This window comes from Pongo abelii, chromosome 1, assembly GCF_028885655.2.
Source record: "Pongo abelii isolate AG06213 chromosome 1, NHGRI_mPonAbe1-v2.0_pri, whole genome shotgun sequence".
NCBI classification, from domain to species: Eukaryota; Metazoa; Chordata; class Mammalia; order Primates; family Hominidae; genus Pongo; species Pongo abelii.
The window spans coordinates 213,341,370-213,368,148 of NC_071985.2; the positions used below are offsets into that span (position 1 = coordinate 213,341,370).

General features: G+C 48.8%; 2 protein-coding genes across 2 annotated transcripts in view; one reads left to right on the forward strand and one right to left on the reverse strand.

Moving 5' to 3' along the window:
* UBXN10 (UBX domain protein 10) lies at window positions 1-8,649 on the reverse strand. The gene is given in 3 exon segments (XM_002811375.5): window positions 1-3,780; window positions 3,783-4,163; window positions 8,561-8,649. Coding segments are annotated over 2 exon segments (843 nt in total). The 5' UTR covers window positions 4,149-4,163; window positions 8,561-8,649; the 3' UTR covers window positions 1-3,303.
* Window positions 8,165-26,779, forward strand: part of PLA2G2C (phospholipase A2 group IIC) — a 25,307-nt gene continuing 6,692 nt past the window's right edge. The window contains exons 1-4 of the mRNA XM_054540487.2: window positions 8,165-8,353; window positions 18,615-18,730; window positions 21,242-21,380; window positions 23,523-23,626. Coding sequence (XP_054396462.1) covers window positions 18,691-18,730; window positions 21,242-21,380; window positions 23,523-23,626 — 283 coding nt within the window. The 5' untranslated portion in view covers window positions 8,165-8,353; window positions 18,615-18,690. The remainder of the gene's footprint in view (window positions 8,354-18,614; window positions 18,731-21,241; window positions 21,381-23,522; window positions 23,627-26,779) is intronic.

Consider the following 26,779-nt stretch of genomic DNA (forward strand, 5'->3'; position numbering starts at 1 on the left):
TTTGTCCCAAGAGGCAGGGTGGCTTTATTTGACATTAGAAACCCATTTAAAACAGCAGGTAAGAGCATGAACAAAAGCAAAGTTTAGTTCCTCGAATGCCTGCTTTTGTAATGCGGGTGGATCTGGCTCTAGTCTTTTAAGGTTGTTAATTGGAATGAATGCCCGAAGGCTGCTCTTACTTTCTCTGTCTGTGAAGCATTTTATATGGGAGCTCTGGGGTGACTCTGGGTCCACGGCCATGTTCACAAGCCATCTCTTCCGCAGGAGTGCCCTGGCTTGAAGGCTGTTGGCTGGGTCCCCAATACTCTCAGGGCAAGAACTGTTGTGTTATAACCACCTGCCATCTGTTGGTGCAAATTTTCTGGATTCTAGATGATGAATCACTTACTTCTCCTGCTGTTCCTTCTGCTGCCAAGACTAATTTACCTATTGGACTTTATGAGGGAATATACTAGAGTAACCTATTGTGAAGGTTTGTCCTATGCAAAGTTCCTACTCCATCACTAGAAAAGGTGGGGAAGAGTTTCCTTAGCATCTCCAGAAGATGGGATGAAGAGCCAGTAGTAACAATGTGGGATCCTCACTCTGGGGTCCTTTGCAGATAAAGCTATAGCCACTGACTTCAGTAAGGTGTGAGTTGAGAGTCCAATAGTGGGTTCATGTTTTCTTGCCAACACTTTCTTTTCAGGACACCCATGCTTGTCTCAAAGTGTGGCACCGGGTAAGCCCTCAATGGCCATTGGTTAAATGAATAACTGAGGTCTATGACCCCAAATTGGGCAAGGCTGACCCACCTAAAGCCACCAAGAGGAGTGTGCTAGGCCAGTTGAGCCCATTTAGGACTGGGAGCCTCAGCTGCAATGCAACATGTGGAGCCATCAGGAACTCCGAATTCTGATTTAGTTTGTTCTTGCCAATCTTCAAAATCAGAGTACTTGGAATGATGTTTAGGAAAAATTCAGGTGACTCTTATCCAGACAAGCTAAGTGCTGTGACAGAAGCTGAAAGCAGGAGCCCCGGAGCTTCTGCAGTGGGCATCAGAAGTGTCTGGGGAGGAGGACTTGGTTCTAACAGTGGAACAAGTGCTTTCCCAATGAGAAAACTGAAGATCAGGCTAACACACCCCTCTGTCCAGTCGTGTGTGGGAGCTGAAGTCTTAGGTTACAATACGAGATGCACTTCTTCACTGACTCAGTTTCACACAAGTTGGTTTTTATTGTTAGTATCATCTTTTGTCCAAAAAAAAAGTTTATTATGATGGTTTGAGTCTAGCTTTATTCACATATCCTAAAATATCCTAAAATATTTCTATGCTTATGCCTTCCACTTTTTCCCAACCCCAAAATTCTATGCTCACCAGCAGCAGCAAACCCTAAGCACAGAAGATTCTAACTCTTTTAGGCTTGCTCCATTTCACTCAAGTTTTCTAAAGCTTTCCTGTCTGGAGAAATTACCAAGTCCCAGGTGGGTGGGATTTTATTCTTACCACAGAGTAGGTGTGATTTTATGGGAGGCTCTTCCCCCAGCCTCCTAGATCAGACACAGAGTTATGTGCTCGAGTCCTGGTGGGAAGTGAAATTCCTGTACTTTTAGGTGCTGGGCTCAAGTTCTGTCTGCTGTGGTCATTAACGGGAAGAGGTGGCCAGTTGTGTGGGCCTGCCTGAGGCACCACTGGCCCCAGCTGACCTTTCCAATCAAAGAAATGGCTGACCAAACCAGGATGGTAATTAAGAAATTCTGTAAAACATTCAGAAATAACCTATTCTAGAGTGATCTGGGCAGTGTGGGATGCAGTTAGGACAAGACCAGCCTTCTTCTGAGCAAATGGCAGTGGTGCCCATCTCCACTGCTAAGCCTCAGTGTGCGAGAAAAAACACTCCCAACCATGCACCTTATCTGAGCACAGGATGCACTTGTTGCTGGGGTAGCCACATTTATATGCTTCTGGAACTCCTGATTCCTGCTTTCTCTCTGTATACCCAGGAGGCGGGGGCACACACCAGAACTCAGGACTTTGTGATGACCATGCTTTGGGGGAACAACACGCACAGAATGTCTGAGTGTTCCCTACTCTGAAGGATGATTTGGCCATAAAAGGGATCAGATGAGTCATGGAGTCTGGCTGAACTTGCAAAAGAGAACACTGGCAAATTGTCCACATCAGCACTTCAAAGTTGGAAACACAAGACCCCATGGTCTTCAAAGCAGCTCAGGCTAAGACAGGCTGATGTACTTCCTGCCGGTCAACCAGATGCTTGGGCACATGGTCTCTCAGCACAGGCACAGCAAAGTAACACGAGACCAAGACACCCCCCTCCTCCTCCAGAGGTTCTAAGTCAGAACAGGCACCTCTGTCACAGCTCCAAAGGACACGCCATGTTTGAAGTGGGCAACACACTGAAACTGGGGAATAAAACAATTGCTCCATCCCCAGATAAGCCAAGGAGATTGTCAGTACAAACCTGTTTAGACTTATAGGTTTGTACATTTTAAAAACAAAAGATTCCATTAGTGACAAAAGCAAAAGAAATCAGACTGCACTGGCTTTTCTCAGTTTTGGAAGAATTCAGCCCACAGAGTAGCTACCAGAAGTTGTAAACCTAGTCAGTCTCTATTAAAAAGTAGCTACTGGGTAATCCATGCTCATGGAAGCAACTTACTTTCAAGCTTTAGGACTATTTTAGAAATGCTGATGTTTTGGGGAAGAAGACCCATTCTTCCCTTAGATGCCACCTCACACAAATAGTAAATCCCTAAGAAACTGACCATGCATGGCAAAGGGCTACTTCCAAAGACGGGGTCAACGGCCTGTTTCTTTAAAATACTCGCAAGAAACACAGATGCCAGTTAGATAGTTCCTACACCGTGGTTATTTACCAGACTAGAATCCTCTCTGGGAAGTGTTTAATCCTGCATCAAATACAGACAGGAAAGCATTGGCTTCAAGAGAATCACAGTTCACTGTAAAGGCAAGCTGGTGTTCCAAAAGGACCGTTAGTTCAGAAGGACCCAAAACTCTGGAAAGGAGAAGTCATGATCACTGCTGTTTCAGGAACAACCTTGGTAACTTGCCAGTTACGCTGGTGGTGGAGAGAATGGAACAGCTGGAAGGGAGGCTTCTTAGCGCACTCGGCGCAGGCACAGACTTCACTGCTTCAGAGGACACACAGTGGAGACGAGAGTCCCAAGCTTCCCAGCTGCACCAGGTCCACATGGCACTTGAAACAGGCTGCCTAGGAGCCACGATGCCCAAGCATGCTCCTTTGCTCAGAGACCCAGGACCTCAGCTGGGTGGCTGTGGACTCAGGGCCACCCTTCCCCATCTTCCAGTGAGATGCCCAGCACAGACTTGTGGGGGATTCTGCACTCTTGCAGAGATTTGGTGAGGTCAGAAAATCGCCTCCTGGGCACCTCCATTGTTTCAATGCTGCAGTGTCGGTAGGAGGTTTTGTTTTTCTGTTCGGCCACAGCAACAATGGTTTGCAAATCATCTGTTGGCCGGAAATGGCGTACAAACCTTTGGCCTGTTGGTGATCTGACAGCAAGCAGCAACCTTGGTTCTCGGTCCGATGGTTCCTCCAGATTTCCAGCCCTGGAAGAGCCCTGTTTCTTGGTTCGGACGATGAATTTCCTCTCCACGGCACAAGCTCGAGCTCTGGAATCTTCTTCACTTGTCTTCATGGTGCCCGTCTCCTCTTGGTAAAGAGCCCGGATACTGCTCAGTTGCAGTGAGCTGGCCTTTTTGGCAACGGTTTCCACAGCCTCCTCCTCCAGGTTCTTTTTCTGTTGATGGAAGGAAGGACTGGATACTTATTGAGAGAAGAGGATGCCCCAATGGGTACTTGCTGCAGCAGCTCAGGGATCTCATCAGAAGCTCCCTGGTTTGGAGATTTGGGTGCACAGGCTCCTGGTTTTTGGCTGCTTGGCGACTCATAGGGAATGGCTGGAGGCGGAGATGGTATATGATGAGCGCACACCTCCGCGCCCTGGGATTTCTGCAGACTCGGTCTTGTCCGTCCCTTGGCGGACTTGGGCCTTATCATGTGCATATTTAGTGAGTTTGGCTGCCAAATGAGGTTGTCAACTGCTGTGCTGACAACAGTGCTACACTCAGGTGGTGCTATATTCACAGGGGCTTCTGTGGCCATTGCTTCTCAAGACCCCTAAGGAAGCAGGAAAAAAACAGGAGACCGTGGGTTAAACTTCCTGGGACTCCTAGATCCAAGCCATTCCCTCCCTGAGTGCCCAGAATAAGCACAAATTTCTGGCATCTAGTAAGGGGCACCAGCTGCAATTTATTCATTCAGGCATGCATTCATTTATTTTAGGCACTTGCGAGAGATCAGCAAACTGAAGTCCTTGCAATGTAAATTATTATAGTGAGGAAAGACAGGGGTTAAAACCCACAAGTAAATAGACATTTTAGACATTCCTTAACAACCGCTATGAAGAAAATAAAAAGTATTGCACCAGAGCGTGATTAAGGTGGGGGACTAATTCTTATTCTTTTAGGAGGGGGGAAGTTTCTGGTAAAAACCAGAAAACCTGCTGTGTTTCAATAAAACTTCATTTTTGGACTCTGAAATTTGAATTTCAGATAATTTTCATGTGTCACAAAATACTCTCTTTTGATTCTTTTTCAATGATTTAAAAATGTGAAAGCTATTCTTAGTTCATGAGCCACACAAAATAGGTGACGGGCCGGATTTGGGCTGTGGGCCATCATTTGTTGGTCCCTGTCCTACAGCAACTCTGGGCGCATGCTAATTCTACAGATGTATGAGCCAGAAAGGTAGAGTGATTTCCCGACGGTCACACAGCCAGCTGGTGGCAGAGCTGGAGATAGGACCCAGGTCTTGTGACACCCGGTCCTGTGTCCTCTGTACCCAAACAAGCTGCTTCCTGAGCCCAGCACATCACATTCTGTATGTCTGCTAGCTGCTCACATTTCTTTTTTTCTTTTTTCTTTTTTTTTTTTGAGACAGAGTCTCACTCCATCACTCAGGCTGCAATGCAGTGGCGCCATCTCAGCTCATTGCAATCTCCGCCTCCTGGGTTCAAGCAATTCTTGTGCCTCAGCCTCCCGAGCTATTCAGACTTCTGTCTTCCCAGCTACCTGATAGGCACCCTGGGGCCTCTGTATTTGGATCTCCCACCAAAAATCTGTGTGAGTGCTGGTTAAATCCACCAGAAGCAATGAACTGAAGCATGGTGGGAGGCGTGAACATTTCTCTGTGCAGACCCGGAATTGCTAAACCATGACACCTCCTCTTTCATTGCCATCTTGGTGGCCATTTCACTAACACTACTACCAGCACCTCCTCCTCCCAATCTCCAGTTCCATCTTTCCCTAAACATTGCAGACATCTTATTGGGCTCCCTGCCTCCCTCTGAATCCTGACCACCACTGTGACTCCTGCCTTCTCTGCTTGAAAGCTGACCTGGCCTCTCCTAGCCTTCTAAAGACCTTCTGGTGACTTTCCAGTGTTTCATGGTCCCCAAGAAACAGCATATTTGGGAGCAAGGACAGAGGACCAGGTGTCACAAGGTGTGGGTTCAATTTCAGCTTCTCTGCCACTGGCTAGCTACCTGATCAAGGGGCAATCACTCTACCTTTCTGGCACAAAACTTTCCTCATCTATCAAATTAGCTAAATGATCTTAGAGGTATTACTTAAATACCTCAGAACATCAGTCTTTTTGTCTGTAACATGAGGATAATAACATGAAATAATGTAGGTAAGGCGGGAAGCACCAGGCTTAGTGCGTGGTAGAAACTTAATTAAATGTTAAGTGTTTTTTTTGTTGTCGTTGTTGTTTGCTTCGGGTTGTCTGTTTAGTGCTTCCTATGTGCTAAGTTCAAAAGCCTTCCTTGTTTTGCTCTAGAACTTTTCCCCTTGTGTCCTCAGTGATTCTACTCCTAGTCAACCAGCTGGGTGAGTCCTGAAACTCATGCCTGCCCTGTCCACTACACAGAAATGCAGGGAGGTGGACTGCAATGAGCTACCACCTATGCAGTTGCCTCAAAAACATGTGAAAATAAAATCCCGAGTTGATCACTTCTTTTCTAATTCCACATTTTACTTACCTCAAATTCACTTCCCGCAGAATGATTTGCACTTCCTGCAAATTCACTCCTTTCATCACAAAATCTTGAACAACGTAATCTGAGCCTCTCAGGGTTTGTATTCTAACCTTACCATTCTGCGCACGTAACCACTGCTGCCTAATTTTAGGGAGTATCCGCTTCCTCTCCACTCAAACCAGGACCAAACACAACATAATATCCCTATATCTTCTTGATGTCCTGCTCAATTCAAAATCTTGGACAAAGCTACCCTCTTTTAAAGGCCTCTATGTCTGCTGCATTCTACTCACAGCCTGAGTCTCTCTCCACTCCCATTTTCCACTTCTCCCTCGTCTTTCACACCCAGTCTGGCTGCTAGTAGCTCAGGAGCCTTCTCCTTAGCAAAGTTTTGGCATCAAAAAAGACTGCCCATCTCCTTGTTAATTTCATCTATTTTCTGATCAACTGTGAAGAATGTGTTTTTTCCCCTTTAGTCTCCTTCTCAAGTCTTTCTCTGGCAATTAGCAGCTCTGCACTTTCACTCAGGATGGCAGGAGAAGGTCATAACTGTCCAACTGCTCTGCCAAAGATAAGCTCCAGAGGCAAACCCACGCCCCTCTCGGCCCACCCTCCCCACTTGTGGAATGGCTATTAATTTGCCACAGCTTCTACAGAATTATCACAGGCTTGGCTTCCAACACCCACACATGCCTCAGGAAGGTTTAACTGTCAGTGAGTTTGGTAACTTAGAAACCTCTTCCTTAACAACTTTGATGAGGAGAGTCATGTGTTCTCACAGGCTCTCTGTGGGATTATTTTTAACAGTAAAACTTGAGTATGTGCATGCACTTTCTATACCTTTTGGTTCTATATAATTATCCATGTTCAGGGGGTGTCATATTCAAGACACCCTGGTCATAAGATAACATGACTGTGAGCTATCTCAGAGAAAAACCTCAATTATGACTAATTCCTAGGAGCCCACTCATGGTTATTTAGAGACTAACACCTCCTTCAGGTAAAACCATTATATCCAACCTGCTTTCATAACCCACTGCCTCCTCCTGAGCACAGGGACCATCTGTTACACGGAGGGAACACCAGCTCTCCCCAGCATCCATCACACAGGGATGGGGCGGTGGGGGAAACAGGTGTTTGGGGATGTGGGCCAACTGTGCCTTTATATTCACACCTCGGGTCCTGAACTCTGCCCACCACCCTCAGTCCAGGAAGGCTCCTAGCAGCAGCCATGATTATCCCTGCTGAGTTCATTTCACCACCTCTAGGCCTGGCAGCCGCTCAACCACAAACTGATTTGACAAGATCTAGGCGTAGGCATCTATCAAGCTGCCAAGCTGAATAGGCGAGTGGCCTGTTTACTTAAACACAATAGCTGCACCCCAGCGGCCTGCTAGGAGTCAGGAAGCAAACACTGCCAACTGTTTCCAAGAAGTTGCCAGAAGGGCAGGTGCCCATTCCTTAAGATTCATCATCAAATCAACTGGAAAGAAGAAAATGTGGACAGGAGAAGCTAAAGCAGGGCTCCTGCTTTCTAAGGGTGCCCACCACCCACCACAGGGTCAGACCACCCTATTTCACTCACAACCCAAATCTAAGCCTACAGTATATGCAGTAAAATATAACCACCTACATACCATCTGCTGGTATATACCAAGATACATACATTTGAATTGGTCTTTTAAAACTGTATCAGTTAATCCTATCCGTTGCCATCCCGCCCCCCCCAACCCACACCCCCACCAGGCTTTCAGGATAAAAATGCTCTGAAGAACCAACAGGAGATGGTGGTTGGCCTGAGAATGAAAAAACTCTGGTACCATTCCCAGTTCTACCCCAAACTAATGATTAGAATACACTGTCCTATGCAGAGTGCCACACTGAACTACAAGCTACCAAGTGATCAAATGTTTGGATAGAGAATTGGGGATGATTCCAGAGTCAGAAGGGCAGGGAGGTGGTGGAGATAACTCAATTATGTCCAAGTTCCAGCGCCCTAGAAGGCAACAGGCTTAAGGGGCAGAGGAGGGATCTGGGGGAGGGGCGAGAAAGAGCGTTTAGAAAGCGAGAATTGACTTCAGTGAAAGAGCACAGGACTGGGGGAGGGTCCATCTGGTTCCGGTCTCTGCCCTGCCGGAGACCGGGACATCCTTTTCTCTCCCTGGGTCTGTGTCTCTGTCGCTACATCCCAGCCTGCAGGGCATGGCCCAGCGGTTGCATAGGTCCCTCCGTTTCTGCAGAGCCCGGGAGTTACCCTATTTTGGTAAAGGTGAGCTCTGGCCAGACTTGCTTTGCCTCGGGAGCAGACTTTTCTCCAGGCTTCTTGCCTGTCTCCCGGGGTTCGCGTCCCCGGGGCTGGGTCTGGGGAGGCCCTCCCGGGTGATGTGCTGGGGGCTCGGGGACTGGCCTCCCCCGGGCCCCTTCTAGGCCCGGCGGAGGCCAAGAACAGGCCGCGGGGTCGGGCAGCCGCGCTCACCTAGCCGTTCCGCTCCATCCGCCGCCTGCGCCCGGCTCTGTCCCGCTGGTAAACAACCCTGGTCTCCGGGCAACGCCGCGGGGTGGGGGGCCACGTGCTTCCGGCGTGACCGGAACCGGCCTGGGTCGGGTGGGGTCGGGTGGGGTCGGGTGGGGTCGGGTGGGGGCCGATGGGCCAGGAGGGCGGAGGCCGTGAGCTCCAGGTCGGTGGATTGCGAGCCTGGAGTGGATTGCCCGGCCTGGAGAGGGACTGGCGGCCTCCTTCTCTCCTCCTCTTCCTAGCATCACCTGCCTCTGTTTCTCTCTGGGGGAGAGTGGGAGGAGAGCCCTGGCCAGGGCATGGAGGAGCGGGGAGCAGCACCACTAGTCTCAAAACCCGTTTCTCACCTTGGGTCAGGCCCTGACCCTCTCAGTGTCCCTGGTTTTAAAATGAGGCTGTGGGACTGATGGATTCTCGGAACCCTAGACTCTGAGTGGATGCTTCTAGGGTATCTGAGTTGCTGGGGAGCAGGGACCCCATCCTCAGTACAGCCCTTTCAGCGCCAGTTCCCTGACCTCTTTTCACATCAGCCTCCCACTCCGGGGCCACACTGGGAACCTTATCAACAGCATCTGCACCTCCTTTGATGTCCCCAGCCACAATCTCTTCCACTTCCAGCCACTTGAGTCACTTCCGCTGTATCTGTTTTTCACCATCTTTGGGTTTCCTGTCCATTGCTGTCTCTGCTTTCCCCCTCGCTATCAATCTGCTTTTTCCCTATCCTGACCCGTTACCTCGGCATTCTCAAAACGATCCTCCCTCCCCGAGTCCTGCTCTCCTTCCATCTGATGAAACCTCAAGCCAAATCAGTCCACCTACACACGGGTACTGAAGAAGTCTTGGCCAGCCACACACCTTGGTGTAACAGAAACACGAGGTCTGTAACCTCAATTAGACCTTCAGCCCTGTACTTCCGTCCCCGACAGACCACTGGGTTCTCTCTCCCTCCTTTCCTCTTTTTCTTACTTTTTTTTTTTTTTTCCTGAAGGGGAGACAGGGTCTCACCCCTTCACCCAGGCTGGAGTGCAGTAGTGCAATCACAGCTCATTGCAGCCTGGACCTCCCCAGCTCAGCCTCCCTTGTAGCTGTGACTACAGCCTTGCACCACCATGCCTGGCTAATTTTTATTATTTTTTGTAGAATGGGGTTCTGCCATGTTGCTGAGGTTGGTCTTGAAGTCTTGGGCTCAAGTGATCCTCCCGCCTCAGCCTCCCAAATTGCTGGGATTACAGACATGAGCCACCTCGCCCAGCCTCTCCTTTCTTCTCAATGGCTATTTCAAAACGTTGTTTTGCTTGCGAAACCTCCCACCTCTCCCTCTCCCACCTCCCTCCCTCCTCCCTCTTAGAAGATACCTTTACTGCCCTCTTCAGAGAGAAAATAGAAGCCATCATATGGAAACTTCCTCAGCCTTCTGCCATCAGACCTGCAAACTTGCCTGCCTACGCTTCCTTGCTTTCCTTCCTCCCTCCAGTTCTAATGTCTTCTGATTCTCTCCAAGGTAAATTACTCCTCCATGGGTGCTTGGAAGCCCGTTTCTGGCCACACAGCCACACATGTACACACCCTCACACTCCCTCTGACCCTAGAAGATTCCTCCCGACCCTCCCTCATCTGCCTAATTCCCACTCACCCTTCAGGTCCCAACCTCATGGATGAAGTCTTTCTTCCAAGGTGGAATTAAGATTTCTTCAAAAGAAGTCTTAACTGGACTATTGTCTGCCAAGCTCTGTTCTAGACTCATGGGATATGCAGATGAATAATTTACTGACAGTATCATTAGAAGATGATGTTAGTAGACATACAAGAACCATAGATTCAGGCCAAATGCGGTGGCTCACGTCTGTAATCCCAGCACTTTGACAGACCGAGGCGGGAGGATCGCTTGAAGCCAGGAGTTTGAGACCAGCCATGGGTGACATGGCGAGACGCTATCTCTCCAAAAACAAACAAAAAAAGAACCATAGATTCATTATCTAGTATGTGGTAAAATATTTGCTATCTGGTCTGTCCCGGACATGTGGACACAGGATTGCGACAGGAGCACAATTCTAACCGTCTTTCAAGACGTTCAGAGTCTGGTTGAGAGAATGCATTTCACACTGATAAAGAGTTACAAATCAGATTATTTTCAATACAATTGGAGCCCAGGGTAGAATAGCAGGCACAGGCTGGACACGATTAGGTGCCAAGCGATTGGCACAGACAAGACAGTTCTTTGGGGGCCGTGAAAGAAGATCATGTCAGTGGTGGTGTTTCTGCCCATCTCAGAAGGGAAGTGTGTGACCCGTGGGGGTTGCTGGGGAGGGCCTGAGCTGGGCCAGGCCTCTTCTTTGGGTTGCCCCCTCACACACTCTGGTCATCCAGGAAGCCTCTGTGGCCCTTGGAATGTGTAAAAGATAGTGGTTTTAGGAGCTGCTCGTTTTGCAACTGAGTGCTGGCGGCTTATTTCTTGTTAATGATTCTGTCAAAAGTGTCTTAGCGATGCTCTTCAGCCCTTCATCACCCACCCAAAAAAGATTAAAGTGGATTCTTCATCAGCTATTTTAAAATCACCTAAGAATTATGCAATCTTTTGGAGAATCAAGTTGGCTTCTCACCCCGTGTGTGTGTGTGTGTGTGTGTGTGTGTGTGTGCGTGCGTGCCTTTGCCAGTGCACAGTGAAATGGCGGTCTGTTTAATGTCAGCAGTACATGCAGTTAACGTCAGCAGTACCTGCCTTTTGCTCTCCAGTGTTGTGTAATGCCCAGCCCCAGGGGGAGGCAGGAGAGGAGGAAAGGAAGGCGCCAGTCCATTGCTGTGCCTCTGCTGCCTTTGTCCCCGAACTTCTATAAAGAGGATGTCTTCAAAGGACGGACCCGATAATGCCTGGTGTCTGGCACATACCCGGAGTGGATCTCAGTAAACATGGGCAGAGGTCATTGCCCTGCCAGCTGAAATGTGGACTCACCTTCCTTTCTAGCCATGTCCCAATCTACTCTCCAGCTCTCTCCCTGGGCTGCAGCCAGCTTGCTCCCCAGATGGGCCCCAGCTTTTTCATCTCCAGTGTCTTTGCTCATGCCTGCCCCACACTGCTCTCTTCCTTGAAGTTAAGCCAAAATGACTGATCCTTCAAGGCCCATCTTAAAAGCCACTTCTTCCGTGAAGCCCTTTCCTGACCACAGCCTCCCCACAAAAGCTCATGTGCTCTCTCCGGTCGCCTTTGGTCCAGTGGAACATGCCCAAGATGGCGCTGTGCACCCTCCCTAGGTCTGCTCCCTTCATCTTCACAACGCTCCTTCATGGAGGCATCATAGCCCTCCTTTGCTTTAGAAAACAGTGGAGTCTCAGGGATCCCCCTGGTGAAGGAGCAGCAGAGCAATTTTACAACCTGCATCCAGCTGTTTCCAAAGCCCACCCTGGACCCCAGAGTCCCACCCCCAAGCTCCTCACCTGCGTGTTCCCCCATGGCCCTTATCTGTACCAGTCCGTTGCACTGGTCGTAGGGACTGCAGGCATGGCCTCTGACGCCAAAGCTTGAGTTTGAATCCTGGCTCCACCACTTGCCTGCTGAAGCCATTAGGTAAATGATTTACCTTTGCTGGATGTCAGTTTCCACATCTCTAGAATGGAGATGATAAGCACAGGATTGTTGTGTGGCTGAAATGAGATAACACATGTGCCAAGTGCTTAGTGAGGGCTGTCATTGCATCATATTCACTTACAGTGTACATCTCCTTCAGTAGGTTATGAGCTCCATGAAGGCAGGAACTTACCTGTCTCGGAACCCCCTGCCTTGTCCACACAATGCTTACTTTGTGATATGTGCTCAGCAATGATGATGGTGGTGCTGATTCCAAGACTAGCGTTTCCACTCAGCAATCCAGCAAGTTGCTAATTGGTATCCTCCCCAACCATATGTGGCTTGGAGTCCAAATGACCTCCCCAGAGGCTGGCTGAAGGCGGGAGCCCCGGTTTCTTAGTGGCTTGTCCCCACAGAGTGTTTGGCTCCATTTCGAATTAGTGACTTGTAGATTTCAGAGTCTATAGTCAGTGTCCTGCTCTGCCTGTCCTTGGTCTCATTAGACATGTGGATTGAGATCATGGGTAACCTTTAAGCAGGAGGTGAACCAGGTGGATAGTCTAGTAGCAAGGCCAAGAGGCTGGCAGTTAGTTGTGGCTCCTGTGATCAGCTTCCTGAGGGGATCTGCAAGAGGGAAGTTGCTGGATGATGAAACTTAACCCTTGAAGTACAGACATGGGTCACTTAACCACGGGGATACATGCTGAGAACTTCATTGCTAGGTGATTTTGTCATTGTGCAAACATTGTGGAGTGTGCTTACCCAAACCTAGATGGTCTAGCCTGCTACACACCTAGGTTATATGGTATAGCCTGTTGCTCCTAGGCCACAAACCTGTACAGCATGTTACTGTTCTAAATACTGTAACACAATGGCAATTGTAACACAATAGTAAGTATATGTGTATCCAAACAGATCTAAACATAGAAAAGGTACAATTTAAAATATGGTATAAAAGATTAAAAAAGTGGTATGCCTATATAGCGCAGCTACCTTATAATCTTATGGGGCCACCATCGTATGTGTGGTCTGTCATTGGACCAAAATGTCATTATATGGTGCATGACTGTATCGCAGCTTTTTATTATTTCCCCATATTGTTGGAAAATATCCAAATGTATAGCCTACTTTCCAGTCTTGTTAAGCAGAACACATCAAACACTGTAACTCACCTTGGCTATTGTTGACCAAGTATTTTCACCTTCAAGAGCTTGTGGAATCTTGCTGGCATTCTGTGGGGGGCCAGAATCATTGTCTCCACCTCTCTAGTGGAGGAAGGTGAGGCTCAGGTTGTTTAAATCTGTCAGGAAGTAGCAGAACAACTCCAGCCCTCTTCTGTGACATAGGCCCCTGAGTTAGTTGCTCTCCACCCTTGCAGTCTCTTGTACAATGCTACCTTTCCTTGGCAACTCGCAGTCAATAATTGTGCTCCAGGTGCACTAGTTTGATGTGGATGGAGTCAGCTGCCCCAACACACAATGACCCAGGCTCCTAGGCTTCGTTGATTATCGCTTTAATCACCCCTCTCTTATCTTCCTATTAAGAGAAGCTGCTCTAACTCCATTCCTGTCCGGCTGCTGGGCCTGAGAAATGAAGCTGAGCAGCTTGTTAGAATTGCATCTAAAACAAGAGTCTAAGAGTGTTGTGATACCTGCTTCACGGCTTGGGCTGTTTTGGGTTTTGCCTTCTCGGTGGTGTTTTGGATAGGCATGGAAGCAGGAGAGCTTTCAAGGATTAGGAGTGCCAGCTTTGGAGTCAGACACACCTGGGGTTAAGTCTTGGACCTGTCAGTTTGCAGGACAAATGACCTGACCTGTGCCAGCTTCAATTACCGTTACTGGTAAACTGGAATTAATTGTATATGCCTCATCGGGAGGATTCGGGAGGATTCAAGGAGAATCCTAATTCACATCCTGTGCTTAGCCTCCTGTTGGTACTCGAGGGGTTGCAGTTATTGTTTTTATTTCTGTAACTTGAAGTATGATAAGACTCTTAACACTCATTCACTCATTCATTCATGCCTCAAATATTTATTTACTGCCCATCTCTGCATGCCTAGTTTCCTTATCTGCAAAATGAGGGTAATAATGGCACTTATCTAGCTAGGGGATGTGAAGATTTAGTGAGTAAATATATATAAAGTGCTCAGAACCCCTGCAAGGCATAAGTGTGATATATACGTTAGTCATCATCGTGGGTAGTATTAGTTTGTGCCAGGCACTGATAAGAAGGCACTAGGGATAAAGAGGTGAACAAAACAGACATGACCTCTGTCCTTAATGAGCTTACAGGCTCCATCCATCCTATTTTCTCTATGGGGAGGAAAGCCAACCAGTGTTTCATCACTGTTGATAAAAGCTGAATTGATGGGTCCAGCAAAGGACCCAGATGGTGGCGTCTAGGGACTCTGCAACTTACTGGCTGCTGCCCTAGGGGCTGGCGTGGGAGGCAATGCCATGCTTTCTACATTCTTGCCCCTCATCAAGCCTCGGGCCCTCTGGTCCTGTGCTCTTGCTTTAGCTTCAGCACAATCCTAGGCAGCCCCAAATGACTCGTCAAATGGAGAGAACCATGCCTGAGTCATAGCTGTGAAGGTCAGTGCATGAAAATGCCCTCAAACCTTCAAAATGCCACACGAACAAGAAGTCTAGGCAGGGAGACTGGCAAGGAGGAAGAGCACTGGATTTGGAGAAAGGGACGAGAGTTTAAGTCCCAGCCCACTTCATAGCTGTGTGGACTTTTTCAGGTTACTTCCGCTCTCAGAGACTTGGTCTCCTCCTCTGTCAAATGTGAATGTGATAGAACCTGCCTGGTAGGGTTGTAGTGAGGAGTAAACAGGAGCAGAGCATAAACTTAAGGGGAATTTAAGGCCTTCTCAAATACCACCTCTCCTGGGAAGATTTCTGTGACCTTCCCAAGAGAGTTCACTGCTCCTTCCTCTGAGCTCAGAGGCATTTATACAGTCACTGGAGCAGTGCTTATCATTCCACATGGATGCAGACTGAGCTCCCTAGAAACAGACTCTGACACAAAAAAGTATGTTGCTGGGAGGCTCCAGGAGATACAGCCGTCGGGAAGTGAGCAAGGGAAGAATGGGGAGAGGGAGAAGCTGACATGCAAAGGAGAAGCTGACATAGAGAGAGAAGCTAACACACAAGGGAGAAGCTGGAACAGAGGGAGAAGCTGACACATAATGGAGAAGCTGGCACAGAGGGAGAAGCATACACACAAGGGAGAAGCTGACACAGAGGGAGAAGCTAACACACACAGAGAGAAGCTGACACACAAGGGAGAAGCTGACACAGAGGGAGAAGGTGACATACAAGGAAGGGAGAAGCTGACACAGAGGGAGAAGCTGACACACAGAGAGAAGCTGACATAGCAGGAGAAGCTGACACACAAGGGAGAAGTTGACACAGAAGGAGAAGCTAACACACATACACACAGAGAAGCCAACATAGAGGGAGAAACTGACACAGAGGGACAAGCTAACACACACACACACACACACACACACACACACACACACAAACTGACATAAAGGGAGAAGCTGACACACAAGGGAGAAGCTGACACACACACAGAGAAACTGACATAGAGGGAGAAGCTGACACAGAGGGACAAGCTAACACACATACACACACAGAAACTGACATGGAGAAGCTGACACACAAGAGAGAAGCTGACACACACACAGAGAAGCCAACATAGAGGGAAAAGCTGACACAGAGGGACAGGGTAACACACACACAAACTGACATAGAGGGAGAAGGTGACACACACAGATAAACTGACATAGAGGGAGAAGGTGACACACACAGATAAACTGACATAGAGGGAGAAGCTGACACAGAGGGACAAGCTAACACACACACACAGAAACTGACAGAGACGGAGAAGCTGACACACACAGAGAAGCCAACAGAGGGAGAAGCTGACACAGAGGGACAAGCTAACACACACACACACACACACACACACACACACACACACAGAAACTGACAGAGAGGGAGAAGCTGACACACAAAAGGGAGAAGCTGACACAGAGGGAGAAGCTGACACAGAGGGAGAAGGTGACATACAAGGAAGGGAGAAGCTGACACAGAGGGACAAGCTAACACACACACACACACACACACACACAGAAACTGACAGAGAGGGAGAAGCTGACACACAAAAGGGAGAAGCTGACACAGAGGGAGAACCTGACACAGAGGGAGAAGGTGACATACAAGGAAGGGAGAAGCTGACACAGAGGGAGAAGGTGACATACAAGGAAGGGAGAAACTGACATAGAGGGAGAAGCTGACACAGAGAGAAGCTGACATAGAGGGAGAAGCTGACACACAAGGGAGAAGTTGACGCAGAGGGAGAAGCTGACACACACACACACACACACACACACACAGAGCCCAACATAAAGGGAGAAGTTGACACAGAGGAACAAGCTAGCATACACACACACACACACACACACACACACACACACACACACACACACACAGAAACTGACATAGAGGGAGAAGGTGACACACACAGAGAAACTGACATGGAGAAGCTGACACATAAGGGAGAGGCTGACACACACACAGAAACTGACATAAAGGGAGAAGCTGACACAGAGGGACAAGCTAACACACACACACACACACACACACACACACAGAAACTGACATAGTGGGAGAAGTTGACACACAGAGGCAGTTGCTGAGGCCACAGGGAGCTCTGGGGCTGGGACCACCTTTCAGAGCTATCCTGAAAAAGACAAGGGATGGCCCTTTAAACTATCACCCCAGCCAGGGATTGGCTAGAGACTCCTTCTCCTGTCTTCCCTGGGAGGGGCCATAACCTTGGGCCACGCGATACCTGCAGCAGAGGGTGGTTCCCAGTGAGGGAGAGCGTCAGCAGCAGCTGGTACCCCAGCCCTGAAGAGGGGGCCTGCCAGGACTGTGTGAAGCATTCGGGAACTAATGGAGAACCAAACAGAATTGCTGCCCACATGGGGCTTTGGGGCTATATTTGGTCTCTGTTTACCTATTTGGTCTCTCCAGCCAGCTTGGCAGCTTCCTTGGGTCAGAATGTTCTCATTAGAAGAGCTCATAGTTGGTGCTTAATAAGAGTCTATTGGATTTCATGACCAGTAATGCACCCAGGTCCGTTTCTTTATCTCTCTAAAGTGTCATCACCTTCTCATTCAAAAGAACTGAGCCCCTTTTTCGTGGGCTAAACCTGCACATGATTTTTTTTTTCAGACTCAAAAGGGAAAAAGGAAGCAAGTCTGTAGAGACAGAACCTAATTAAAAAACACCCCGCACAGCAGTTGAAGTGAAGGTTGGCTGGGACCAGGCCTGGTCAGGGCCCGGCCTCACAGCATCCACCAGAATGTTGCCAAAGGGGGAAGATAGCAAAGACACCCTGATTAACTCTCCCAGGGATCTGCAGCAGGATGATCATTTTGAAGTTTTCCTGGGAAGCTTTGCCACCAGGAAAGATTTACACCAGGTGTAAATCTAGCCCCAGCTCTGCACCTGCCAAATTCTCTAGGCTCAACTGAGCTATTGTTTCACACTCCAAGTCCTGACATTACCAGATTTAGCCTATTTTATGATGGGGGCTATAAAGACCACTTGTATGTAAAGAAAGCCATTGACTGATCCCTGGCAGCTCCATGGCAGGGCTGCAACCCACATTCTCCTCTACTGTTCTAATATGGGTATCATTACCCATACTAATCGGAATATGAATTCTGTGTCTACCTGTGACTGCATTTGATAGTACAAAACAGTTTTACTTTCATTATTCCAGCAGGTCCCACAATGGGTCTGTAAAGTAGACAGCTATGTGATCGTGAGGAATTTGTTCAACCTCTCTGGGTCTCAGTTTACCCATCTTCAAAATGATAATAGAACAGAAGGAGTTGTAAGGGTTAAACCATGTAATACCTGTGAAACCCTTAAAATAAAGCCTTGAAATTATTAACAGGAATTTCTAGTATCACTCTACAGGAGAAGAAACCAAGGTGCAGAGAGGTAAAGTTGATGAATAAGATGTCTGGGTATCAAGGAGGGAAGGCACTGTGGGACTAGATGCAAACCAAGCTAGGCATTCCTGTGTGGGATTTCTATTATGAACAACATAGATGTCTTTCCAGCTCGGGAACAGAGGAAATACAGACTCCTCAAAAGAAAAAAAGAAGAGATGAAGGGATGATGTTGCCAAAGAAAGAAATTTGGGAAAAAACAAACAAACCAACATTTGCACTTTTAAAACCATGGAACCCTTCTTATTTTTATATGTTCAGATCTAAATGCCAGAAAGGGTACCATATTCAAAGGGAATGAGATTTGAAAATGATTTCTTTGAGTCCTCTGCTGAGGTCTTTCCAAGGCACTACAATTAGGGTTTTGCACCCAAATACCCTTGCCTCATTTTGGTCATTTTGTCCCGAAACAGAGGTTCAGCTGGGAGACCCCTCACACACAGGTGAAGGTGTGGCTGTAGAACCTCAGACTCCCTGGTCTCCTCAGGAATGAAGGTCATTGCCGTCCTCACGCTCCTCCTCTCCTGCTGTAAGTAGAGAGCTTGGTGGGACAGCACCAAGCTTCTGTCTTCCTGTTTATGTCAGTGGGAGGGGGGACTCTCCAGGTGGCACCAGGTGAGGGAAGTCACAAATCCCGCAGAAAAGAATCAGGAAGGGAACGGGCTCCCACCAACGTCCTCTTGCTTCTGTTTCTGCTATAAAATGGGCTGATCCCAGTGTTGGGATCTTATAAAGTGTCTAGGAAATCAGAGGTTGCCAACCATTTGCTAGAAAGGGAGTTTGACTACTATTTTACCCCCCTCACCCCCAAGAGTCTTTTTTCCTTTGGATGCTAGTAGCCTTTATTTAAGGCCATTTGGATTCAGAACAAAAATGTAGACATATATCCAGCTAATTTAAGAATAATTAATGCTTATCAGAAAGACATTTTTATGGTGACTTATGGGATAATTGGTAGTTATAAGTCATTGCTGCTGGGAGATCCAATTGCTTACCTCTGCAAAGTGAAGAAGGACCTACTGGGAAACAGTTTGGGGTCTACTGGAGACTGAAAGACTCTTTTGCTGGATTCGTTGAGTGGAGGTTTGTCCAGATCCATTTTCCTGTCTCTTTCAATTGAGTCACAATAACTTTTGAGTCCCTAAGTCAAAGATATCAAAAACAGACTTCCTTTCCCCACAATGAGTGGTGGAATTTACACTTTGCAAGGTGATAGTGCAGGAGGACACCCGTATGCAGGATGACCGCCTCTGTAGCCCCTCAGTGTGTCCTGAAGATCAGCCCCTGAGTGCGGCTCCAGGGACTGCTTGGGCAGCAGTGACCACCCATGGGCTTCTTCCCCCACACCACCGTTTAGACTGAACATGATAGTGAGATTGAAGGCATCTGAGAAAACTCTCCCAAACTCTATTTCTCTTTCTCTTCTTCAAGTTCATGTCTTTATTGTATTTTTATTGCAAATTTACTACATGCTTATAATTAAAAAGTAAAATAAATGAGTATATAGCAACAGGGTAAAGCTCCTCCTCATCCTCCCCAGACCCCAGTTTTTTCCCTACATCCAGATGTGACCACTCTTAAGAGTTTGATAGGCCGGGCGCAGTGGCTCACGCCTGTAATCCCAGCACTTTGGGAGGCCGAGGCGAGTGGATCACGAAGTCAGGTGATCGAGACCATCCTGGCTAACATGGTGAAACCCCGTCTCTACTAAAAATACAAAAAATTAGCCGGGTATAGTGGCGGGTGCCTGTAGTCGCAGCTACTAGGGAGGCTGAGGCAGGAGAATGGCGTGAACCCGGGAGGCGGAGCTTGCAGTGAGCTGAGATTGCGTCACTGCACTCCAGCCTGGGCAACAGAGCCAGACTCTGTCTCAAAAAAAAAAAAAAAAAAAGAGTTTGATATACATCCTCTATACAGCCTTTACACACACACATTCAAAACACCATAATAGAAAGGGAACACATGCTGGGCCGGGCACGGTTGCTCATGCCTATAATGCCAGCACTTTGGGAGGCCAAGGCGGGCAGATCACCTGAGGTCAGGAGTTCAAGACCAGCCTGGCCAGCTGACCAACATGGTGAAACCCCGTCTCTATTAAAAATACAAAAAATTAGCCAGGTGTGACGGCGGGCACCTGTAATCCCAGCTACTCAGGAGGCTGAGGCAGGAGAATTGCTTGAACCCGGGAGGCGGAGGTTGCAGTGAGCCAAGATCCTACCGTTGCACTCCAGCCTGGGCAACAACAGCGAAACTCTGTCTCAAAAAAAAAAAAAAAAGAAGAAGGAAAGGGAACACATGCTTATTGTGAAAAGACATGAGACAGCAGAGACATGTATAAAATGAATGTTGCCCGTTTCTTTCTCTTCAATCCCAATTGCCTAGAGATAGTGCTATCAAATGTAGTTTATTTTTGAGACACATAATTTTGTTATTATCCCCCTGTCGGTGGACATGTGGGTGGTTTCCAATTTTTTGATATCACAGATAATGCTTCAGCAAACCATTTTGTGTATGCATTTGTGCCCACTCTCATAAGCATCTTGGAGAAGCAAAAACAGCTGAGTTCATGTGTACTTGCCATTTAAAAAAATAATAATTGAGGATACCTGTCCTGCCTCTTAAGTATTTTGTTTCTCCTGTGAGATAGTAAAGGCCTGATGACATCTGGAGGGACTGGCATTTCCAGCTTTGAACTTTTCCCATTCATGTTGCATCAGACCCGAGGGTGTTCTGCCTAGGACTGTAGTTTCTTGCTTTGAGGGGGAAGACTATGGTTGATGGGAGAGCCTTGTCCTGAACCTCATGGAAACTGGGTATTCATCCGGGTTAGCAAAAAACTAACTGTGTTACAGGGGCAAATCTGAACCTATTTTCTTCCCCAGGAAAGGGGCTGATGATTCCAGCCATGCCCCTTGCACTTCGCTTTGGGGATTTGATGATATTTCCAATGCTCAGCATTCTAGTAAGGGGAGGGGACATCAAGGCAGCATCATGCTCATTGCAACTTCCTTCTTCCTTTTTTTCTCATCGGTGGTGGCAGCCCCCACCCACAGCAGTTTCTGGCAGTTTCAGAGGATGGTCAAACACATCACGGGGTGGAGTGCCTTCTTCTCATATTACAGATATGGCTGCTACTGTGGGCTTGGGGGCAAAGGGATCCCCGTGGATGACACTGACAGGTGGGTGCAGAGGCTCTGAGGCCACTTATCATTTGTTTTGCATTAAAGTTCATGCTTGAAGCCAGAGAGAGGGTGTTAGGATTCTTGCATGGCAAGTAACAGAAAACAACTCAGGCTAATGGAAGGAAGAACTGAACGGGATTCAGAGGATGGGTCTTGAGAAACCCAGAGTCAGGGCCAGCTTCTTGAGTGTGTGACCTGTGAAGTTTCACAGGGCCCAACACTCATAAGGGTCAGGGCCAGCTTCTTGAGCGTGTGATCTGTAAAGTTTCACAGGGCCCGACACTCATAAGGGCCTAAACGTGGTTTACTGCTCTGCTGCCGCCATCTTGAAATTCTTAATAAAGAGCCTCAGGTTCTCATTTTGCTTTGGTCCCTGCAATTATGCCATCGGTCCTGCTCAGAGCTCTAGAAGCTGTTTCATCCTCATAGTAAAAGTCCTCTGCTTTCAGCTCTGCAGCTTTTAGGACTGTAGGCACAGCACAACTGACTCACTAGTCCTAATTCCATATTCTAGGAGAGGGAATCCAAGTGGCCCAGTTTGGAGAAGTCGTCCATCTGGGTGAGGTTGCATGGCACAAGCCTGGCTTCCAGGCCTACTTCAAAGGATGGGGGTGGGGGAGTGTGAGTTCCTAGAAAAAGTAGAGGTGGGTATCATCTGGTGAGTATATGTGTGGGGAGGTAAGAAACGGGACAGTTTGCGTGTCATTTCATTTGAAGAAATAAGACAGCAAAATGTTCCTTTCCACATTTAACCTAGTGTGGAGAAACATGTCCCCACAGTGGGGCCTTAAATATCACTCCTGGAGCTCGAGTCTTGTGGGTGGGGCTCATGGAACCATGGGAGGACCTCAGAGCCTTGGAAGGGCAACTGACACTTATGAAATGCCCTTATATACCAAGCACTGGGACTGGCGATTGGCATACAAACCTAATTTAATTCTCGCAGGGAATGCACAAGACAGTGATACCAGCCCATTTGACAGGTGAGGAGAGTGAGTTGCTAAACCACCTCCCAAAGGCAATGCAGCTTGTAAGTGGCAGAGTTAGGATTGAACGAGAATTTGCCTATTTCAAAGTTTGTCCCCTCTCCTTGATGGTCTGTGCCTCCCCTGTCAAAGTCCAAAGGCTGATTCGAAATTGAACATCATTAGCCAAAGCTGATCAACAGCAGAGCCCCCACTTGCAGATGGGAATGGTGAGAGAGGGAGACTGAAACATTTTTCTTGGCCTTTCAGGCATTAGAATCCAAGCTTAAGTTTCTGCCTTCCTGTCCCTTGTGTAGTGGTTGAGGACATGGACCGAGCCCATGCTCCAGATGGTATTTCTCCTCCAGTGCTCTCCCATCCAGCTCCCAGCCAACTCTGGGTGCCATGAATAGGACTACCTCGGCTTTTACAGACAGTTGTCTCCTCAGAGACCCGCACAGTGCCTGACTCACAGTAGGTGCTCAATAAAAAGTGTTAAATGAATGAATGGGCCTAGGTTTGTGTCCTGGGTCTATCATTCTCCAGCTGCCTAAGTTTGGGAAATTGGCCTCTTGGAATCTCAGTCCCTCCCCTACAAAAGAGCGGCAATGATTGTACTTTATAGGTTTCTATGAGTAGCTAATGAGATAGCAACAGATACTAGAGAGGGCTCGGGAAATGCTGCTGGTTATTATTATTATTTTTTATTTTATTTATTTTTTGGGAGACGGGGTCTTGCTCTATTATCCAGGCTGGGGTGGAGAGGCTCAATCAGAGCTCACTGCAGCCTCCGTCACCTGAGCTCAAGCAATCCACCCACCTCAGCCTCCTGAGTAGCTGGGACCACAGGCTGGTGCCACCATGCCTGGCTTTTTTTTTTTTTTAACTTAAAAACATAGGAGGTCTCCCTATGTTGCCCAGACTGGTCTCAAACTCCTGGACTGAAGCGATCCTCATGCCTCATCCTCACAAAGTGCTGGGATTGCAGGCATGAGCCACCACACCTGGCCTGTTTTTAATATTATTGATAATTCACTTCCCCACCTTCAATGCCTTCTTGCCTAGAGGAGGAGGCAGGTGAGCCCTTTCTAGTCCCCAGATAAGGTCCTCCAGCAGATTCCTGAGGGACCCACTTCCAGGCACAGCCCCTCATCTCCCTCTGGTCTCTTCCCAGATGCTGCTGGGCACATGACTGTTGCTATGAGAAGCTGAAGGAGTTCAGCTGCCAGCCTGTGTTGAACAGCTACCAGTTCCACATCGTCAATGGCACAGTGGTTTGTGAGTAGCCTTTTCTGTATGGAAATGTCTTTTAACCTGGGCCTTTCCTTAACATTCACCTCCTCTTTGACCCAGAAATCTTTTGGAAAATGAAATGCTTCCAAGTGCTTGGAAGGAGGTGTTCCTGAGCTTTTTCCTGATGCTCCAGAGCTTCTCGGAGTGTCCGTGCTCATCCTGGCCTGGTCTCTCCCGCCCATGAGTGGACCTCCTGAACTCTCTGGGAGCCCAGAGCCTGGCAGATAGTACATGCTCAATAAATACTTGTTCACTTGAGCTAATTTTGAAGCTTCCCTTGACAACTGTTACTGTTGAGAACATGTTTCCTTGTTTCTGTCGTTTTGTTAACAAAACGGCTCGGCTGTCTTCCAGTTGGACAAATATTTATTAAGGGTGACTGCATGCCAAGCACTAAGATAGGTGCTGCCAGGGCCACAAAAGCAAATAGGTGGGAAGGGAAGGGGGACTCACATGTTATTGAGACCATTCAAGGAGCCATGTGGGCAAGTGGATCAAGCGCCCTGCACATGGGGCGTGGCCCTGGCTTCCAGAGCGTGTTCTGCGGCTGGTAGGGTACGGGTATGTGCAGGGCAATCCTGGTCTAAACAGCAGGCACATTCGGAGGCACTGGGCAGTGGCCATTGGTGAGCACCATCCTTTCCAGCATAGCCAGGGTGGATCCAGGGGTCCTGGGCTGGGAGGGTGAAGAGCACCAAATAAAGAAGTGGCTTCTTATAGCGTGTGGCTCACTTCCTGCCTGGCCTCGTGGGGTTGCATGAATCACTTTCCTTCCCAGGTGTGTTTATTCACAGCTGTGAGTGTACCTTGGAGTTCCTCTGTTTCCTCCTGAGGTCAGGGAACTACCACCTCTCCACCACTCATCCCCTAGGGCAGGAGATACGTCCTCCATCCTGTAGTGGGTTCCAGGGCTCAGAACCCTGGTCTCCTGAGCTCCCCCCACCCACCACTTCAGCTCAGCACACACCAATACCCAGAGTTAAGACTGTGAGGTCTCCCTGGCACCAGCCGTGTGGGTTGGGGGCTCGGACCCCTGCACCAGGAGGACCTGCCTCAGCTCTCGGCCTGCTTCTTGGCCTGCCCTGCCCACTGCCACCAGCATGTGGTTGACAGGGAAAGAACCCCCTTTTGTTCCCCATGTGAGCTCAAGGAGACTTCCTGAGTTGGAGCTCTCTGGTGTGGTCCTTCTCAGGCCTAAAGCAAAGTGTCTCTTCTGTGACACCTCCAAGGCCATGTTCAGGAGAGGGGAAGAGATCAGGGCCTGGTGGGAGGGATGGGGAGAGGGGACTGGAGAAGGTGGCCTCCAGGGACCAAGTTTCCCACGGCCTCTTCCCACCTGTCTTTGCCACAGGGGTGGGGACACCTGGCTGGCCCAGCCCAAGCCTCCACCCTGGGCTCCAGTGGGCTGGCTGCACTCTCCAGGGCTGGCCTGGGCTCTCTGAACCCAGGAAAGCTTCTCTATTCAACGCTCTTCACCCTCCCAGCCCATGACCCCGGGAGATGAGGGAGAGTGGAGCAAAGGTTGAGGAGCAGAGGCTGGAGCCCCAGGCAGTGGCACTGTTGGGCAGTGGCGGGAGGTGCCGGCAGGGGCTGGGAGTTGGACCAGAAAGTACGTGGCCTGGGCTGTGCTTTCTTCCCACGCTGCCCCTGCAGAGCAGAAGCAGCCAGTTGCTCCTGAAGCCTTGACCAGGGCTCCTGAGTCCAGAGCCTTGCTCAGGGCACTAGCATGGGAGGAGGCTTCCTCATCAGTACCAGGGCATCAGCACTCGCCTCCTCAGCTGACTCAGACAGTGAGGACCAAGCCAGCCCCTGTCATCCCCACCCCCACCTTGCCAAGTCCCTGCCCCCAGGAGCAGGGCTAAGAGTGAGGTGATCTGGGTTCTAATCCAGAGTCTGCTGCTGACATGTGCTGAGCCCCAGGCCCATTGGTTTACTTGCCCCAGTATTGAGTGAGCATCCACTGGGTACCCGCCCAGTGCCGGTGCTGTGCCAGGGGCCAGGGGCACCGAATAAAGCAGACCCAGTCCCTGCTCTTCTGGCATTCACCGTCTTGTGGAAACTCCAGAGCTAAAGTGCCCTTAGAGGTCATCCAGATCAGCCCCTCATTGTAGCAATGAAGAGACTGAGACCCACAGAGGGGACGAGTTTGATCCAAGAAACAGACAAGATTAAGATGCATGCGTCTTGAACCTTTTCAGTGCTCTGGAACATACCGTCTGGCCTGAGTTGTCTGGGCTTTGTTTTTCTCATCCATGAAATGGGTATAATAACAACAGCTATAGTGTATGAGCCTCTGTGATAGATGCTGTACACACAGCACCTGAACTCACATGATAAACCACTGAGGTGAGCATTATCTCCCATTATCAAGGAGGACCCTGGGGCTCAGAGAGGTTAAGCACGATGGCTGAGGTCACACAGCCAGGGAAGGAAGAGTTGGGATTCAGACCCTGGGTGCCCTGTCTCACACCAGCTTCCCCTGTGGGGGGTGCTGGGTGTGTGCATGATTGGAGGTCCTCACACAGTGTAGGTCTCAGGATCTGCAGCAAACTGGTCAGAATGCTCTGCCCTGGCCCAGGGAAGGAAAGAGGGGCAGATGGAGTTTGCTTCTCTGCAAGGCCCCAGAGCTTTGTGTTCCTGCTGAGAAGCCTCAGAGTCAGGCAGCACTGGGTCTAATTCCAGCTCCACCCCTTGTATTAATAGCTGGGCCTTAATCTCCTCATCTGTGAAATGGAGAGAATCGCCTGTACTTCATAAGGCTGCTGGAAGGATTAGCTAAAGCAACCCAGCTACAGGGGCTGGCCTACAGTAGGTGCTTCATTAATGCCCTTCCTTTTAGATGTGGAAATTCTTCTTTTTGTCCAAGTTTTCTCCTCTTTGCTTACAGCACTGGGATTTTCTTTATTACTGTTTCTTTGAAGAGTCCACTCTGTACTTGCGCCCATTGGGCTATGGTCAGTAACCCCTTATGGAATAAAATCCCTTTCCTGGCCAGGCGTGGTGGCTCATACCTGTAATCCCAGCACTTTGGGAGGCTGAGGCGGGAGGATCACTTGAGCCCAGGAGTTCGAGACCAGCCTGGGCAACACAGTGAGACCCCTGTCTCTACTAAACATACAAACAATTAGCCAAGTGTGG